General features: G+C 42.5%; 1 protein-coding gene across 1 annotated transcript in view; it reads left to right on the top strand.

Annotated features, from left to right (window-relative positions):
- LOC126470579 (uncharacterized) overlaps window positions 1-20,341 on the top strand; it is a 60,704-nt gene extending 40,363 nt beyond the window's left edge. Inside the window, exon 4 of the mRNA XM_050098532.1 lies at window positions 19,892-20,341. Within this exon, the coding sequence (XP_049954489.1) occupies window positions 19,892-19,963 (72 nt within the window). The 3' untranslated portion in view covers window positions 19,964-20,341. The remainder of the gene's footprint in view (window positions 1-19,891) is intronic.
- The last annotated feature ends 619 nt before the right edge of the window (window positions 20,342-20,960 follow it).

Genomic DNA, 20,960 nt, shown 5'->3' with positions numbered 1-20,960 from the left:
GACATTTAAATATGACTTTTTTTATGTTTTTCTCGAATAATTCGAAAACTGTGGCTCCTAGCGCAAATGTGTCCCAGTACCAAATTAGACTACATTAATGTCATGAAAAAAAGGTCCTATTCGTCTCTTCTCTGAGACTAATAGCTTCCTCATTGCAGATGGAATAATTGCATATTATTAAAAAATGGTGTTGTAACAATATAAAATTGTTTGTTTTTAAAGTTGATTAAAAATTAAATGTGTGTAGCAGTGGTGCCATATTAAGGGAAAATAGTGTTCCTGGGGTGATACAGGGTGATTTGGGGGGGGGGGGGGGGTTGTGAGGAGTAGAAACGTGAGGGGAGGTAGGTCGCCATATGGTGTTCATGCACTTCCTCTTTCGTAGGTCTGGAAACTGGAGATGGAGTAGGTGATTCCCCACTCTGTCTACCCCTCTAGGTCACAAGAAGCAACTACAGGGTGTCTCAGAAAGTTATAGTGACACACACACACACACACACACACACACACACACACACACACACACACACACACAATTCCCCCAGAACTAGTCCACAAACTGATTTCCTGTGCCATATCCCCACATACCCCAATCCTACCACCACACCCAAGAACCAGCTACGAATGACGTCCCCTTTGCCACCCAATACCACCCCAGAGTGGAACAACTGAACCAGTCTTTGTCAGTGCTTTCATTATCTATCATGCACCGAAATGGGGGATATCCTACCCAAGACCCTTCTCACCCCTCCGAAAATGGTGTTCCGTCACCCACCCGACTTCTACAACATCCTAGTCCATCCCAATGCCACTCATAATCCTAACCCCTTATCATAGGGAACATATCCCTGTGGAAGACCCAGATACAATATCTGCCCAACCCACCCACTGAGCATTTCCTATTCCAGTCCTGTCACAGGTTTATCCTACCCTAATAGAGGCTGAGCCACCTGTGCAAGCAACCATGTCATATACCAGTTCTGCTGTAATCATTGCACATCTTCTTATATTGGTATGACTGCCAACCAGCTGTCCACCAGGCTGAATAACAACTGCCAAACTGTGGCCAAGAGGAAAGTGGACCACCTTGTGGCCCAACATGCAGCTGAAAATAACATGGTTTATTTCAGTGGCTGCTTCATAACACAGGCCATCTGGATCCTCCCCTCCACCACCAGCTTTTCTGAACTGCACAGGTGAGAGTTATCCTTACAACACATCCTCTTCTGCTGAAATCTTCCCTTGCCAACACGCCCACAAGTCTTTTCCCCTTCTCTGTTCCTCTCCTTTTCTGCTCCCCACCCCCCTCCCTCCACCACAGCCTCATGACACTGCACCTGGCAACCTTCTCCTGCCATAGTCCCTCCACACTCCACCAAACAGTGGTCACTTCTCCCTCTCCACCCGTATCCTGCTGTCCCGTCCACTTTCCCGCCCCAATCTGGATTGTTACTTCCATTTGTTACAACAGTTACATTCTGCCCAGAGCTGCTGGAGGTAGTAGTAGTGTGCTGGAGGTAGTGGTTGTGTGCATGAGGTCTGGTTGCTTATGTGGATGTGTGTTTGTTTTGCTTTCTGTGAGTAGCCATCTATCTTTTTCATAATATTGTTTATATTCCAACCTGGCTGAAAGCTCAAATGTGTTAGACTCTTTCTGTTGTGCCTGTCTGCAACTCAGGGTGTCATTTTTACAGTGAGTAGCCATCTATCTTTTTCATAATATTATTTATATTCCAACCTAGAATTTCCATTGTTCGAAAGTGGATCCTCTGTAAAACAAGCTGCACTCTGTTAAGTTAATTGGATATTATTCAGCAACCAGACCGTCTCCAGAACTGAATGAAACATTTAACGACTGTAATATTCTAGAATCCACTTCAGACTTCCTTAGAGAGAAAATGGACCCTTGTGGAATGAACTGTATATCTCTGAAGTGGACAGATGCTGATGCTGTGAAGATTCAGGAACAGTCCACCTACAGAGAATCTTTTGACCTGAGTTGTAAAGGCTAAAGCCTGAAGGGTAATGAGAGAGCCAGTTGAAATCACAATAAGAGGTAATGAAAACCAGTATTTTACGGACTATTAAGATGCTATGGACTGTAAGAAACACCTTAATTTTCAAGCAATTTTTTTAAATAACATTTTGACTATTTTTATTATAATATTGAAAAGCCAGACTAAAAAAAATTCTTAGTTTATATAACCGAACTAACCTTTAAAATCCCTGAAGATCGTCATCTGAACTTTCTTCTTCCTCCTCTCTGTCACCATTGTTGTTGCCTTCGTATATATAAGATTGTTTTTACTGCCGTTGAGAGCGTTACTTATGCTGCACTTCTTGAAAGGTTTACCAATAATGTCTTCTCACTCTTGGCTGCAACTGTTTTAACTGCTGACACACTTGTGTGATTGTAGGCTGTTTTAAAGCTCCTTTCGGTGTGAATTCTTGTTAGGTTTCATCAGTCATACATTTGTTCAACTGCTCTCTCATATATACTTTAAACGATTAATTTTTCGAGATGTCAAGAGGTTGCAATTAGTCCTCACAGAATAACTGCAAGCTCTGTATTTCCCTGTCTCAGTTTCTCTTTCACAGAATTTTTCAAATGACTACTAAAGTGATCTAGCACATGAAGAGAACTCTTCTTCAGTCAAGCAACTTTCCTTCTCTCTCACACTCTGTTAATGCGTAATTTTATACAAGCCGTGTCCATCCAACCATTGTTATGTAAATGAATGCCACCATGTGATGGTATTGCAGAAGGTTTTCGCATTGTTTTGCCCTTGATAATGATCATTGGATTAAATTTAGTACTATCAGCATAACATGAAAGGACAACAGTGTAGTGCATTTTTCATATCTACTTGTTTTTTATAGTTACAGTTTTAGCACCTTTGATGGCAACAGTTTTGTTACTCGGTACATCAAATGTCCAAGGAGTTTCATCCATATTTGCTATTTGGCATAGTTCCACACCAGTTTTCTTTCAATTTTAAACAATAAAGCATTGAAAAGATAATATTTCTCTTCATACTCTCTTGGCATTTTCTGATATATTTTGGTTTTGGTTCACTTTTTAAATTCATGATGCTTCATAAACCTGTACCTCCAACCAACTCCATGCTTTAAGTCTGTTAAGTTCCACTGTAGCACAAGCTTGTGAGCATGTATCAATTCCAGTGGCATTTTGATGGTGTCCTTGAATCCATTTCAGTACATCATCTTCTAGTTTTGGTCATTTACCATTTATTCCTCTATTTGCACATTTAGTCTTCCACCCTTTTTTTTTTCAGTTCTGCTTTACTAGATCACCACTCGTGAGTTTTTTTTTATGTTTTGGAGGGTCAAAACGCTGCTCAGCTGTTCTGTTTCCATGTTGTTATACATATTCTATTACTTTCAATGTATTGCTTGTATTGTATGAATATCTTTTATTTTTTCCCATTACAAAGGTAGCTACTAACGAAAATATTGTACTATTACCAACAACACAAACCACTTTCAATTCAAGATCAGTGGCACCGTAAACTGTAGTGATGCAGTGGGCAGGAGGGAGGCGGAGTGTTAGTAAGCTTGTGAATCCCTGCAACTTATGTTTGTTGCATCAGTGCACTGCTACTGTCAGTTGAATCCATTGTTGCCAGATAGAGACAGGTTTCCTGCAGCATCGAATATATGGCCGTTTTTAATACGGTCGGGAATTTTAAATGAAACACTGGACATTTTTATATTGATTCTGAGTATAAGATGCACCTGAATTTTGGATGCAATGTCTTGAAGAAAAAAGTGCATCTTATAGTTCGTAAAATACAGTAATTGCCCCAACATCTTCCACAGAAGTGTGGGAATCAGTAAGCAGGATTTCAGTGAAAGATAGGGCAATTCACCTGACAGCCATTTTAAAACAATGGGGTGCTCAACAAATACACCACATGAGGCAACACACACAGTGGCACAATATTTCTACAGAATGTCACCTTGTCTGAGCCAGAGATTGGATTTTTGTGCTACAAGTAAGACCTGGTGATGCTCCGAGTTAATATTTACTCTAACAAAGAATTAAAATTACAGCCTGCCCTTCTTCTTGAATTCTATTCTACATTCACTACTTCCCATGAAATCACTCCAGAATGATATGCGATATGGAAAGAAATCTTATTTACCTTTTGTAACAAGTTCTGGTCTGAGGGGCAATACCCTGACTCATGGAAACAGGCTGTCATAGTTCCTCTCTTAAATCTGGGGAGGGATGGCCTGTATGTAAGTTACTGTCATGTTACAGCCCTCATGAAATTTTGCAGAAAAGTTGTAGACTACTAGATAGGAGTATGGGAATAGCTATTACAAATGTTATGATTATAGTAAAATAGCCACAGGTATTTTTGTGACCACTACTGTTAATGACATGTTTCAAAAATATCATCATCAGATTCTGAAAAGAGATTTTTACAAAACTAATTACAAGTTTCAAACACATTGTACAAATGTGGTATAGCCAGATATTAAACATACTAGTTAAGTGAACAGACACACTACAGTGTACTGAGTGAAGTTCAGTGTGCGTAATTGAAGAGGAACTGAACATCCGTGGCTGGAGAGCCACCCAAGAAAACTAAAGTAGCTGTAAGGTGGCAACATATCGTACTCAAGTGAAGCCAATGAATACCAAAAGATGTGTACAGAAAGGCACTTTTTTTTTTTGTAATTACTACTGCTTTGCCCCACTGTAAACATTAGGCTAGTTTTACAATGTGGTACTTGATGTACTTTTATTGGTTGTAGCCACTGTTTATTGTGGTATACTGTACAGAAACGAGTTTACCCCTGAAACATTGTTTTTATCCTTTTACATTTTACTACTTACTGTATTCACTAAGTTGGTGCTGTGCCATTTTTAGTTGTGCAAAATTTCAATACGTACAATAGACAGATATTGCTACAAATTGTACTTCATAACCAGAACCTATAGTGCAAGGCCTCACATTGCACACAAATTTTTATGTTATTAATTATGTGGAACAAAGCAGTAGTAATTACAAAAAAATGCCTTTCTGTATGAGTTTTTTGGCATTCATTGGCTTTGGTTGTGTACGAGATGTTGCTACCTAGTGACAACTTCAGTTTTCTTGCGTGGCTCTCCAGCCAGAGATGTTCAGTTCCTATTCAATATGGTACACTTAAGTTGACTCATTACATTGTATGGCACGTGTCCCTTAATTGGTATATATAATACCTGACTATACCACACTTGTACAATGTGTTCACAACTTGTAATTGGTTTTGTAAAAATCTCTTTTCAGAACCTGATATTGATATTTTTGAAATGTGTCATTAAAAAGAGTGGTCACGAAACTACCTGTTGCTATTTTACTATTATTGTGGTGTCCATAATAGTTGTGTTCATGCTCTTATCTAGTATCAACATGGGCGCACATCTCATTTGCGAGTTTATATCACAAATACATCGTAGGCTACGTGATTAACAAGTATTTTATGTGGACCTTGTAAATAAGAAATGTAACCAGTTCCCTCCAATGTGGATTCAGAAAAACACTGGTCTACTTTTGACATCTTAGTGTTCATAGAGGCAATTAGTCAAGATCATTCCTGTGGAAATGTAATCTTATAGCGGTATTCGTAGACATCCACCAATCACATCATATTAGTAAGAGGTACTACATCATGGTTCAGTTGCATGATTGATGCTTCTATGGTCATCTCCCCCACCTACTGAGATCTTTTCTCTGAAAGTGCTATTTTAGATGTGGAATTGCCACTATCAATGGGTTTTATGCAACCTACAATGCCTTCAAAAACTGTGCATGAGATTTTCATACTCTTGCACTTGCTATGTGCAATCTAGGAGTCCTACAGAAAAAGGAACAGAATCTTTTTGTATGAAATTTAAAGTACTTAAATTTTGTACTGGGATACGTTTTCACAGGAGGCCACTGTTTTCAAGTTATTCAAGAGAAACACATTTGACGGTCAAATTTGTATGTTTTTCTTGAATAATTCAAGAACTATGGCATCTAGTGTCAGTGCAACCTTCATACCCCAAAATGTGCATTATAAGCGTATCCGGTTAGTTACTGGGCCAGCCATACTCCTAAGTGCAGAAGCTGGGGAGTAGCAACCAGCTATCTGGTGACAACTACTCACTGTGAAAAATTCCTACAGCATAACATATCTGCACATGCTAGAGAATGCATGTCCAAAGGTTTTATCATAGTTCAGAGTTGTTGATTCTTTCCCATTTTTTATACCAGTGGTCAGCCAGCCACATTTATCTGAATTTCAGTTGTATGCTCTTCCCTTTCATCTTCGAGATTTTAATCAAGATACATTTTATTGCAAGACTGTAACTGTTCTTTTAACACGTTTAAAAGAAAGCTCTTATGTTTTTCAAGTCATGAATCCAACAAGAAATTTATGTGGGCCTAATAACTGTACAATTTGGCGCCCTTAACTCATACCAATCAACCATTCCATTGTAGGACAGGAAAGCAATATGGCAAAAGTGTATGTGTAACACATCAGCGACCAAGCCCGAAGCATCGCGCAGGCCACAATGCTGTATTCAAAATACTGCATCCAAGTGTAGCTCGGGGCATGACTTTCTTGACGCACAAGACATCTTGCAATCAAAAACTGGACTCATTTCATATGAGAATAATGTATGGACACCTCATTACCTGTCCCTTGACAGGTGCCGCCTTCTGTTGTCAATTTCTAGAATTATTTCCAAAGAAATATTAGCGAACGTAACAGCTTCTGTCTTGAATAGCTGAGACAATATGTGATCGTGTTGACATAGTTTTGTGCATGTCCTCATCACGTTTCACAGTATGCTGCAATTCTGCTACAAATAAATCATGTTTATTGAGTGAACAAGAAATTTTGGTAGCTCAAGAGGAAGAAATTGTTCAGTAACTCAATTTTTAAAGGATAATTATACTTTCTGTTATCATTATTTTAATATCAAAGAGCTAAAGTAAATATGAAAAACCAATCTTGAAGTTTGTTTTCTTAGTACATAATAATCTTGAAGATAAATCAATCACATATGTGCCAGTAACGCTTTAGATAATGCCCAGTTTTCTCGGCCTGACATTATAAGTGTGAAGTGAAACTGTAAAGAATTAAAATTCATCAATATATTGAGAATAATAATGAAGTACAGCCCCTGTAACGGGGTAAGGGGTTGTAGTATAACCGTTATACTGTTTGCAGAATAATATTTCATTTTGTGTCAGTTCTTGTCCAATGTAAGTGGGTAATAATTTATTTTCTGGTCACTGCAAATTGAACACTAATAAGTACAAATTATATACAGTCCAGTGACACCAATGTGGCCACCACCTATGTTCAGTGTCAACATGCAATAACCACTCATGGACGGCAGGTGGCAGCTCTAGCTCTGGAGGGTGTATTAAGTGTGTCGGAGGACGCATAATGTGGAAATGGAATTATTTATCTGACATCCAAGAGGATATGATCATCGGTTTTTCTACCGAGGGTGAAAGCATTTCCAAAACAACTAAGTTTGTAAACTGCTTGTATGCCGCAGTGCTTAAAGTATACCGTGCAAGGCAAAATAGTACTACCAAAAACCAGTACTGAGACAACTGTGATACCCTACAGGCCAAAGATGATGGGTTAATAATGGCTTTGGAGATATGTATGGATGAATAAGCATGCAACTGTTGAGTAAGTGATCACCCAGATGAACGAAGTGGCTAGCAGTAGGGTCTCCTCAATGACTGTTCAGTGAAGATTGCTGCATGTGACCTCCGCAGCAGGTGCCTGGTTCTTGCACCCATGTTGCATGCCATTTACCTGTGACGAAAGCTGGAATTAGCACACCAGTACCACAACTGGATGTCCATTGAGTAGCGACAGCTGGCCATTTAAGATGAATCAGTTTTATGCTTCAATAGAGAAATGGCTGTTGGTGTGCACAGTGTGAAATGTCTGAAAGCAGACACCCTGCAACTAACACCCTGCAACTAGGAGTAAGTGTTATGGCTTGGAGAATGTTCTTGTTGCATTTCCTGGGTGATCTCGTCGTACTGGAAGGCAAAATGGATCAACACAAGTACGCATCTATCTTTGGGGACCATGTCCACCACTACATGTAGTTTGTTTTTCTTCAGCATGATGCTATCTACCAGCAGGACAATGCAGTGTCTCACATAGCTCGCAGTGTATGTGCATGGTTTGTCGAGTACCAAACTCCCTAGATTTAAACACAATCGAGAAGCTATGGGACCCTCTTGATCAGGCTGTTCATGCCATAGATCTTCAACTGAGAAACCTAGCACAGCTGACCATGACACTGGCGTCGGAATGGCTCCAGATCCCTATCGGAACCTTCCAGAACCTCACTGACACTCTTCCTGCATATGTCGCACTGAAAAAGGTGGTTCTTCGGGCTTTTGACAGGTGGTCACTTCAAAATTAGGCTTAGTGTGCTGCAGGTTCAAATTAATGTTTACACTCATTTTTACCTTTCATGTTGTTGTATTTGTATTATCTTTGTGACAATGTATTTGCTGTGAACTGAACAGCATCTCAATGGCACCAACGTGATATGTTCCTGGTGTCAGGAAAACAAAATTTTGGTCTACAGATATATGAATAACATAGGAAATGTCTTTCAGTACTTACAGCACTCATTATGTGGTCTCCTTATTTTGTAAAATTATCCTAAATATTATATACATGGGGAACCTGAATTCCACTTACAAAATTTTGAATGAATGTTGTTCAGGGAAGTTTTCTGAGTACTTGTGATCACTGGGGACTCATTACAGCATATTAATATAATTATTAGACCTTGGACTTCTGGTTCTAAAAATCTTAAATTAGGTACCTAAAATAGTTTCTATCACATACAGAAAAATAGGTTATATAGATAAGAATATAGATGATCAAAATCTGACATTTTATTGTCTAGAAAGATAAATATATTGACAAAAATCCACATTTTATTATTGTCCATGTCCATATTTACAGTCAAAGTAAATAACTAACTCTTTCTCCAGGTTTTCCATTTAGAAACTGCATCTATTGTCTGTTAATAGCATCTCATAGGCCGAGAATGAGCATTTCACGTCAACAGATGTCACCAGAGGATATTTAAATGATGGTATTAGGTGCAATGGGACCGCACACTCATGTTCAGTTGATTTACCTGATAAGATGTCAGCCACTGTGCAGAGGGGGGGGGCAGGGGCTCAGCATTCATTTGCTGGGTACGAGCTTGGCGACCCCGGGGTTCCTGAGCTGGGGACTGGTAAGCGCCACCAGTCCTCTGTCACCGTAAGCTCTGGGCATACTTCAACAACCACCGTGCGGCGCGGCGGTGGAATGTTGTGTGTCTCAGGGAGTGGGGATCTTGGCTTGATCGCCCGGACCACGAGGATGGGATAAACCTCTATAAACAACCCCTCAATCTCAAGGTGTGCTGTGCGCTGATGAGATGCATGGCTGTTGAGGTGGAACAGTCGTTAGCGGGCAACCTCTGGGGTACCTGCCGCACCTCAGTTGTATAAGGCTTTCCTTAGGCGCACGGGCCTCTGTCTAGGTGGACTTCTAGTTCCCTAGCTGCTCGTGGGACCGAGATGGAACCCTCGAACTTTTCTTCTTCTCCTCCCAGCGGAAAGGGTGGGCCGCTGGTAGGTTCTAACACCCAATCTAACAAGAGGGCTCATGTAGCCAGTCCTCCTGATTCAGGTAGTCGTAACAGAACGCATGCTGCTTCGCAGAATGTGTTTCTTATAATTAAAAGAAAGGATGGGGGTTTTGATAAAGTTTCACCGTTTTATATACAGAAGGGCTTAGAAGGTATTGCTGGCATATTAAAATCTGTGAAGCGCTTGCGAAATGGCACCTTGTTGGTTGAAACATCTAGCTTCCAAGAAGTCCAGAACCTTCTGAAGGCACAATTTCTTGGGGAGTTTGCGATAGAGACTGAATTTCACAACACCTTGAACTACAGCAAGGGTGTTGTGACTTGCAGAGATCTTGTTGACATTCCCCAAGACATACTGAAGGTTGAATGGTCCCGGGAAGGAATTGTCGACGTGCAACACGTTATGAAACGGGTGGATGGTACTCTCATAAAGACTGACTCATTTATCCTTACATTTAACAGCACCAAATTGCTGGAGCATGTGAAGGCAGGTTTCCTACGTCTTAGTGTACGGCCTTATTACCTGAACCCCATGCGATGTTTTAAATGCCAACACTTTGGACACACTACTCTTGGCTGTAGAGGGGAAGCCACTTGCGGGAATTGTGGTAAAGCCACCCATGAGGGAGTTGGTTGCTCCTCTCCTCCCAAGTGTGTTAACTGCTCTGGGGATCACCCTGTGTGGAGTAGGGAATGCAGAGTTTTCCTTGAGGAACGGAAGATCCAGGGACTTAAAACCACAAAACGCATCCCGTACGGTGAGGCAAAGAAACTATACAAGTCCCTGCTGCCACCCACGTTCGCTGCCTCCTTTTCTTCCGTTCTGAAACAGCCAGTCTTGAAAACTGATGCCGCTACACAAACGGAGGTTGCTGCTGTCAGCAGTAGCACCTGCGTTTGTCAATGTGCGTGTGCTGCTGCAGTTCCTGTGAAGCCTGCTGCTCCTCCCCGGCCTTCTGACCAGGCCGTGGTAGCTGACATCTTAGACCTTCCTGCCCCTTCCCAGGTCCAGTCTTGTGTACTGCCCAGCACTGCTACACCACCTACTGCTTCTGAGGTTTTGGCTCCAGTGCCACCTCAGACCAAAAAATCTAAGCCAAAGCCAAAGGTAAAGACTCACCTGCTGAAGGAGACTGAAGTTATACAGTCCGCTGATGTTGATGTCATTCTCTCTGGCGTCTCTCTCGACTCCTCTTCAGAGGCGATGGAGGTTGATGTCAGACTGAGGCAATCATCTCGCCCCAAAACTGAGCCTCCACCTGTTGTGGGCTCTCCTCCCCGACAGAAAGTGAGAATGAAGGTACTCCCACCCTGATAGATGGCTCCCATTATACAGTGGAACATGAATGGATTCCGGGCACATGTGGAGGAACTGAACCTCCTAGCACGGCAACGCCCCCTGTGCTTGTGTTTACAGGAAACGCATTTCAAACCATCATTCTCCTGTACTAGGGGGCTATACATTATATCGCAAAGATGACCTGACTGGAGAAAGGGCCAAAGGCGGAGTCGCCGTGTTTGTCAATAATGACCACCACTCCTCTGCTCTCCCCCTGGATACTGACGTGCAAGCAGTTGCAGTTGAAATTCATTCACATCAGAGGCTTACCGTTTGCTCCCTTTATTTACCCCCTCTGGATGCAATGACCTTAGACACTCTCACAGATTTTATCGACCAACTCCCCCGCCCATTTCTCCTCCTGGGAGACTTCAATGCCCATCATGTCCTGTGGGGCTCCACTTCTCTTTGCACTCGAGGTCGAATTTTGGAGAGCCTCCTAACATCTCAAGTGTTGTGCATCCTCAACACAGGTACTCCGACTCATTTCTCTACTGCTGCTGGGTCATTCTCAGCCATTGACCTATCTTTCTGCTCTCCAACCCTCACCGACTCTGTTCACTGGGAGGTGATTGACGACCTTCATTCCAGCGATCACTTCCCCATCTGCATTCATCTCCTGGGTGGTGTATTGCTGGAGCAGAGGCCGCCATCGTGGATGATTGGCAGGGCTAACTGGCCACTGTTCACTCGGTTGGCTGTCTTTGAACGCCACAACAGCGTACAGGAATGGGTGGATCACATCATACTTGTGATCCATCATGCTGCTGACCTGTCCATACCACAGTCTTCTGGCCCTCTTAAGTGGCACCTTGTGCCTTGGTGGACAGAAGAGTGCTGTTGAGCCATCCGGGACAGGCGTGCGGCTCTTCGCCGATTTAAATGCTGCCCAACAGCTGTCAATCGTACCGCCTTTCGAATCGCGAGAGCCAGGGCACGCCGTGTCATTAAAGAGAACAAGAAAAGGTCATGGCAGGAGTTCCTGGACTCCATCAACCATTCCACTTGTTCCACAAAAGTATGGGAAGCCATCCGGAGGATTTCCGGTAAACGCAGCCGTTTACCAATAGCTGCAGTCCTGAACCAGGGATGCCTCCAAACAACACCCAGAGCCATTGCTCAGACGCTGGCAGAGCATTTTGCATGAAGTACTGCCACTGCAACCCAGGATCCAGCGTTTCGTCGCTACCATGCGACTGTCGAAAGAGTGAACTTGGACTTTCGGTCGAACAGTTCTGAGGCCTACAACTCCCCTTTTTCCATGTGGGAACTTGAATTGGCACTTACTGCGACTTCTGACACTGCACCAGGTTACGACCGCATCCGGTACTCCATGCTTCGACATCTGCCAGCGGCGTCAAAGGAAATCCTCCTCGAATGTTTTAATCTCATATGGCAGACAGGAGTGTTCCTCATACCTCTCCTCAAACCAGGAAAGGACCGCACATGTCCCAGTAGTTATCATAGTATCGCCTTCACAAGCTGTGTCGGAAAGACCCTGGAACGGATGGTTAACCGTCGTCTGTCTGGCTGTTAGAGACTAGAAAGCTCCTTAGCCGCTTTCAGTGTGGATTCTGAAAATTTCGGTCCACGGTCGACAACCTGACCCTCCTAGAGGCGGCTATTCAGCAGGCTTTCCTCTGTCAGCATCACTGTATTGGTATCTCCTTTGATATCAGTAAGGCATATGATACTACTTGGAGACACTGTATTCTTGGACAACTGCATCAATGGGGCTTTTGTGGCCGCCTCCCCATTTTCATTCGGGCTTTCCTGTCTCAGCAGTTTTTTCGGACCCGCGTTGGTAACACACTGTCTGATCGCTTTGAGCAAGAGAACGGTGTCCCCCAGGGCAGTGTTTTAAGCGTTACCCCCTTTGCCATAGCCATCAACAGTATAACATCTACAGTGAGGAGTCCAGTACAGTGCTGCTTGTTTGTGGACGACTTTGCTGTTTTCTGTTCCTCCTCCAGTGTTGCAACCGTGAGCCGTCAGTTGCAGCTAACAGTGCGGCGGTTAGAGGAGTGGGCTGCAAAGACAGGTTTTCGGTTTTCTGCCAATAAGTGTGTTTGTGTTCATTTTAATCGTTCTCGTCGTCTTTTTACTTTGCCTGCCTTGCATATGGGGGATACTGTCCTACATTTTAGAGACACAGTGCGGTTTCTGGACCTAGTTTTTGACTCCAGGTTGTCATGGCTGCCACACCTACGTGACTTGAAAGCCAGAACCCTGAAGGCACTGAACATCCTCAAGTGCCTCAGCCACAGGTCTTGGGAAGCGGACAGGGCGCGTCTCCTTCAGTTTTATCGAGCTTTTGTGCATTCATGGCTGGACTATGGGTGCACAGTATATGGGTCAGCAAGACCGTCTTATTTGCTGATCCTTGACGCTGTTCACTATGCTGGGATTCGACTGGCCACGGGTGCTTATTGGACCAGTCCCGTACCCAGCCTCTGTGCTGAGGCTGGCGAACCGCCACTTACCATCCGGCAGCAGCTCCTGCTGGTGCGCCAGGCTTGTCACTTTCTTGCAGCTCCCAGCTCGCCTGCTCACCACCTTGTTGCCCATCCACCTCTGGACCGCCTTTTTTCCCGCCGCTCCCGGGCTACGTTGCCGTTTGGGATCCGTGTGCGACGTGTGCTAGAGTCACTTGGTGTGGAGTCTGTACAACCCCAAACCCAGGGTTTTAACCGCCTGCCACCCTGGTTACTGAAGAGGCCCGGAGTGATTTTAGATTTATTGCAGTACAAGAGAGATTGCACTCCTGCCACCGTTTTTAATGCGGCATTTTCTGCCATTTTATCTGAGCACCATGACTATGTAGCTGTTTTTATGGATGGGTCGAAACAAGGGGATTCCGTTGGTTGCTCAGTTGTTTTTCCCGATCGTGTCCTCAAGGTCCGACTGCCTCAGACTTTTACTGTCTTTGATGCAGAATTGTCTGCGATCTTGCGGGCACTGGAGCAGATGAGACATTCTTCCTCTCCTAAATTTCTTGTCTGTTCCGATTCACTCAGTGCCCTTCACTCATTGCAACGTTTGTATCCGGCAGACAAAATAGTCCAGACCGTTCAGGATGCCCTCCTCCGACTACAGCGACTGGGGAAGGTTGTAACTTTCTGCTGGGTTCCGGGGCATGTCGGCATTGCTGGGAATGAAAGGGCAGATCTCGCAGCCAAGGAGGTGTGTCTCGAACTACAAGTATCTCAGTGTGCTATCCCCTTGCACGCACTCACCTCGCTGTTGAGCTCATGAGTCATGCGTCGGTGGGAGAATGAGTGGCTGGAAGTGACTGACAATAAGCTCCGTCTAGTCAAGCCCACAACGCGTGTGTGGTGTACTTCCTTTCAGCCCCATCGACGGGACGAGGTTCTCCTCACTCGGCTTCAAATAGGCCACAGCCCTATGACGCATGGCTTCCTGCTCCGGCGAGAGGACCCTCCAATGTGTGGTGCTTGCGGCGTCCAGGTCACTGTGCGCCACGTTTTATTGGATTGTGTTTTATTTTCTGACCAGCGGGCCGCGGCTGACTTGCCAGCGGACCTGCCTTCTCTTTTAGGCAACACTTGGACGAATGTGGTTAAAGTTTTAAAGTTCTGTGCCATGTCAAATGTTTTTACAAAGATTTTAGGGAGAGGATTTTAATTTGCTCACTGTGTGACAAGCTCGCCCATATTTTATGTAAGTGGCCAGCCAATGACAATTTTGTGTGGCATTCTTGTTGCTATGTTTTCCCTTTCCTTCGGTTTTACTTTCTTATGTAGTATTTTCCTTCTTTTCCTGCTTTCTTTGAGTGTGTTTTTCAGTTTTATTAGGTCTGTCCACATTCGTTCCTTTTAATGTGTGTCAGGGCGCTGATGACCTCGATGTTGAGCGCCATAAGCCCCAACACACCACCACCAGAGGGGGGGGGGGGGTCAATCCTGTTTTTTTGCACTGTCTTTAGTTCTTCACTAAAGTTCATACCCATAGAACCTGGAAACAAGTTTATTTTTCTGTCACGTCTTCTATCATTCGCAGTTGTGTGTAGACAGGTTTGTCTGAACACTCTATAGAGCATTAATAATAGGGACCAAAAATGCATAATGCGATTTTGTGTGTGCAATGTCATTGGAGAGTTCTTTAGAAGATCTTTAGCTGAATAATGCTCACTGCCTCCTCCAGCAATTTGAGAACATGTTCTTAATGTCTTTCAAATGCTCGCTGTAATATTTCCCGGACTCTAGCCATGTTCCCCAGTGATTAAGTATGTGTTCTGGTGGAAGTGGTACGTTGGGAAGTTCCTCTCAAAGTAACTGGATTCTTGTAGGTGCTTTAATAAAAACCTTTTTGATGGTTGAAACTAGCTTATTTACATATCGATATTTATGTATCATCTCAGCTACATATTATGGCATGGATTACAAGTACTTTATTTTCATCTAGACTGTTGGGGAAATGTAATTTGAGGGCTTTATTAACAGAGTGAACAATTGTTCCCTGGTTAGTCTTTTTTAGCTCCTTGCTGCATTCCAGATGAGGTGCAGAGCGAGTGTCAGGATTTAACTTTCCAACAATCAAATTAGCCACATACCGACCTTGTCAGCCAGTTGTCTCATCAACAGAGATCCACATATATGAATCTCTTCCCTTATCCCGCTCAATGTATTTTCGTATAAAGTGTCTAAATAGTTCTTTCTCAGTGTGGATTCTGATGGAATGTTGCAGTGACAGTATTTCTCTGCAAAACTTTTGGACTGGCTATTTTCAACTGCATTGAATGGTATATTTGCTGCAACAATGGCTCGACATGGGTCAAGATGAAATTTGTTTCTGTTTGTTGCATTTGGAGTAGTTACAAACATTTGTTTCAAGTTTTATTTATTTTTTAAATTTGCCTGGTGTTTAATTCCTGCAACATACTGACTTAAATGCGACCTCTGGTTAGGACATACCTAAAAACTAAAAGAAATGAGAAATAGTTTATGGAAGTATTTAAATAAGAGATCTGCTTAGCAAAATTAACCTCCATTAAGGGTTTAGAAACAATATTTTCTCATTCGCATGTGTCTGGTCCAAGTTAACTTGGGAAAAATAGTGGCATCACTGTTCTTTGAGTGAGCGTAGCAGATAAAAGGTTAACGTTTTAATTGTGTCTTTGTTGTACACAGTGCAATGAATAACTCTTCCGTCTGTAGAAAAAGCAGTAAATTCTTGTAACCACTCTGAATCAGAGATGATTTGGAATTGGCTACTTTCGGCATGCTTGACTTTCCATAAATACACTGTCAATGTGAAATATTTCACCACATCCAAGCAACACTCTGACCGACTGAATGAAGACAGTGCATGTGTTTTAAACAGGCTGTTCTGACAGGGCAAGAAGCACTGGAGGCAGCTTACAAGGCTCCTCTGTGCCCTGCCGGTCCATTTGACGATTCACAGTAAACAACCACGCTCTGCAGAGCAGGGCGGGCTATAACAGCCTGGCTTATTCTGTCATCGTCTGACTCACGATTGGTGTTCACGCATGCAAACAAAGCAGTTATCATTCAAGTACTGTTTTCTAAGTAGCCGGGAAGACCAGAAGAGTAGTTTTAGTCATGCAAATTTTATTTGACTGTCAGGTTCTAACATGAAATTAGGTATTTTTAGGTGCTGTAAAACTAGCATTTTCGGTCATAAATTGGCGTAATTCGTGTATGTGCAACTTCTGTAGCCTTTATTTAATGAAAATAGGTTTTTACCTAAAATCTGAGGTCTAATAATTATAATTTGTTCAGCTTGTTATCCTAATCATCTTGGTTTCTGCGAAAGTACCTTCTCAGCAGTGAAAAAGCCTATCGTATGCAGCACCAAAATGGACAACACAAAACACAGTTTAACGCAGCACCCCTCGATGCAACACATCACTATAGGAACTGTTCAGCATAGAATCATTGTGCTTTATGTAAACATATACATGAAGTACATATTGGCTAACTCATCATCTGTAAATATTTTGGAGTAAAGGAGATCACTCAACGAAAAGCAGAAGCATTGAGTCATGACAGGTGGACGCAAAAAGAAAGAACTTGTTAGCTTTCAGAGTAATCGTTTTTGAGGAAGAGCACATGCATGCGCCCTTACATGGCACCAGCTGGTATAACAACGCAAGTGCTGCATTTTGACTGGTTCACTAGGTTGGGATTGGGGGTTGCGTTGGGTGGGGTGGGTAGAGGAAGAGAGAGGTGGGAGGCGGGTAGATGGGTTAGGGGTAGGTGGATAGTGGCTAGAGGGAGGGAGCTGGTTTGCCAGGGGTGGAGGGAGGGGTGGTGGCAGGTGCACAGGCTAAGCATTTGTGCACACTTGTTGGATCCAGTGGGGAATGGTTCACACTGAAGGTGATGTGGGGATGTGAATTGGGATGGGGTGACAGACTGGAGGAAGGGGAAACTACTGCCTGGGAGATGTGGGGACAGTGGGTTACTGGAGATACAAGCCAGGACAATTATGGGAGTGAAGGATGTGTTGCAAGGATAACTCCCATCTGTGTAATTCTGGGAAGCTGATGATGGAGAGGAGAATCCAGATGGCTCGGGTTGTCACGTGGCTATTGAAATTGAGCATGTTATGCTCAGCTGCATTTTGTGTGATTTGGTGGTAAACTTTGTTTTTGGCAACAGTTTGGCCATCTGAAGAGACCGGGCCACCTTTGAAAGCACCCATGTCTTGTACTAACTGTGCTGCAAACGCTGTACAGCTTTTTATGTTGGTATGACTACAAAACCATCGAACGAGGTGGTGCAGTGGTTAGCACATTGGACTCGCATTCGGGTGGACAACGGTTGAAACCTGTGTCGGGTTGCCCTTATTTAGGTTTTTCATGATTTCCCTAAATCGCTTCAGGGATTGTTCCTTTGAAAGGGCATGGCTCAATTTCTTCCCCATCCTTTCGTAATGTAATGGGATCGATGACCTCGCTGTTTGGTCCCCTCCCCCTTATCAACCAAACTACCAATTACCAAACCACCAGGATGAAGGCTCACCACCAAACTGTTGCCAAGAACAAAGTTGACCACCCAGTGGCACAACATGCAGCTGAGCATAACTGTTCAATGTCAATGGCTGCATCACAGTCTGTGCCATCTGGATCCTCCTCCCGCACAACCAGCTTCTCTGAGTGACATAGATGAGAATTGTCCTTGCAACAAATCTTTCACTCCTGTAATCATCCTGCACTCAGTCTCTTGTAACCCACTATTCCCACACCCTCCACCCAACAGTTTCCCCATCTCCGACCTGTCACCTCCTCCCACTTCATGTCTCCACATCACCTTCAGTGTGTGCCGCTCTTCACCAGCTTCAGCAACCATGCACGTGTGCCACCCCTCTGTCCAACCTTCCTAGCCAGCAAACCAGGTGTGCGAGTGAGTGTGTGCAAGCAAATTATTTGGACTGTGATGGAACGTAATTATATTCCTGAACTGTGCTGTATATTTAGTGACTGTGGGAACAGCGGTGTGTAGTTGGACTTGACTTGTAGTGTGGGGTGATGACAGTGAACATGTGTACTGTCTTCACAAACAGTATAAAAATTATTGTTGTTATGTGAGATGTGTATGTGTATGCTCCTCGGGTAATGTTGTAGTCCATATTAACCATTCAGATAGCAGTGTAGAAATTACTGGAAGAAAACTTTAATCTACAAGGAAATACCATATTAATTCCTGTTAGGTCACATGTTTGAGCCACTTGGGGGTTTTTAATCTTTAGAATCCAGGGATGTACTATAAATAAATTGAAAGTAACTGGTTTTTATGTTTTCATTATTTTGTAATCAAAGTTAAATGTAAATTTTTTTGAACATATAGGTGGTAGAAAATGATAATGACCTAAAGCAATTAGGCGCATATCCTGCAATGTAATGTGATGGGCTCAAGAACATTTTGTACATTTGTACATGATGGCATGCCACTGAGGCTGGCAGTTCAGTACATCTGAAAGTTGATAGACTGATGAGAGACTTAAGTTTGTCTGCCTATGGCATTTGTGGCAGTGTGTTGAATATGTAGAGAAAGAAATCGGAATTTTTGATGTTTATTAATTCTCAGATTCTTATGGTGTGTAACTTTTTGTGGCCTAGGAATGGACAACATGGAAGAATAGGTGGCAGTCAGTGAAATATTGGTGAGGAGAATGTGGTGCATGACAAAGGATTAGCCATTTTACTTTACATTGTGTGTGGGTAGTGGTTATAGACAACATGAGGCCACTTTCTGTTATCCACTGGTGAATATCCAATGAGAATTTAGAATTTTTAGTTATAGAGTATAAACATGACAACTTATGAGGTTGCACCAGTGGAGGAAAGCATGTTGGATCCACTACCAGAGAACATCATCTGTGTCATTTAATGTGAATGTTATTAACAAATTATTGAAATTGTCCATTTCTGACTTATGTTGTAGTGGAATCCATTTATTGCCAGAATAATAATAAATGACTAGATAAGGAACACAAACTAGGTGTTTTTGATTTATTTATATATTGTATCGAGACATGCTGCAAAATCCTTCACATGTCCATTGTTTCAGAATGCTTACCATTGTTTCAGAATGCTTAGGGAGGAAAGAGATTTTGAGTTGCAATATAGTCACGTAGTGTGTTTCAGATCTCAGTTATACATGATAGCTTTGCTGTGGCTAACATTAACTCCCAACCTTCAATTCACATGTGATAACACATCTTAGTTATAGACAAAACATTCACTGATAGTCACTAAAAATATGAAGAATTAAGTTGTTCTGTTGCAGAACACCAATTGAAGGTTTTCAACTGGCTTCATAGTGAAAAATTAATTGTAAATTAAATAGTTCTTATTTTCTTTGCAGGAGCGAAACACAGACGCGGTGTCAGAGGGAACAAAGCCAAAAAAGGTCAGGCAGAAGATTAGTTGGCCGTAAAAATAGGAAAAGAAGCTATTTTTATCATCAGTGCCTACCATACTTCTCCCCGAAGAGTCTGATAAGGCTATAATGTTATGAAGATAGAGTATTCAGGAAAGCATGTATGCTTCATATACATAATTAAATACATACAGTTACATGTGTGGGGTCCGTTTTGTGTACTTTGTGCTTGTGCACTGTGCAGTGTAAGCATATAATGTGAAAAAAGTCCTGTCATGCAGCTAACTAACCATTTGTACAAAGAATAACATGGAGCAGTGATTAATGAACTGGAACTGTTGGATATTCTATTATCTATAAGAACTGGAGCAGATTGTCAGTTGTTCTTGGTGGTGTACTGTACGTGATGACAATGCACTCAAGTGCAAAACTGAAGATTCTCTTTTTATGTACTCTTTAAATTGCTAAAGTTTTATGGGGAGTTTCCAGTCTCAAATGGTACTACAGATTCTTGCACTTCAGTACCCACAGTCTTAATGTTTATTACCTTAATATGTAGCTTTCCAGGCATCTTATGTACAGGTCAGTGAAGAAGTATTTTAAGTATAACTGCATTCAGTCTGCCAGCTCTGGTTTCTCAGAATGATTTTTATTTCTTATACATGTTTATGGGGACACTGTGTTCATACATATGATTCAAAGTGACATTTGCAGCCCATTTCTAACATTATCATTTACACTATTACATGTTGAGACATCCTCTTCTTGTAAATTTTCATTATTTTTTAATGGTCTTACCTTACTGTCATAGACAGTGTCATTTACCTGCCAAAAGCCAGAAGTGCTGGTACTAATTGGTAGCTGTTCTCATAGGGACATCCTAGTCTTCTCAAGTAAGTAAGGTGCTTAAGCAAATGGTTTGTAAGCAGTATATTGCTTCATTTGTCCAAATAGAGCTACTTTGATATCATATTTCATTTACGTAATATGATGACTGAGATTTTTGATGTACTAAATAGTTTTTTTACCAGTTCCTCTCTCCTTTTTAATTTTT

The sequence above is a fragment of the Schistocerca serialis genome, chromosome 3 (genome assembly GCF_023864345.2).
Source record: "Schistocerca serialis cubense isolate TAMUIC-IGC-003099 chromosome 3, iqSchSeri2.2, whole genome shotgun sequence".
Classification (NCBI taxonomy): domain Eukaryota; kingdom Metazoa; phylum Arthropoda; class Insecta; order Orthoptera; family Acrididae; genus Schistocerca; species Schistocerca serialis.
The sequence above is the reverse complement of the archived record's forward strand: the minus strand, read 5'-3'. Positions and strand labels throughout refer to the sequence as shown.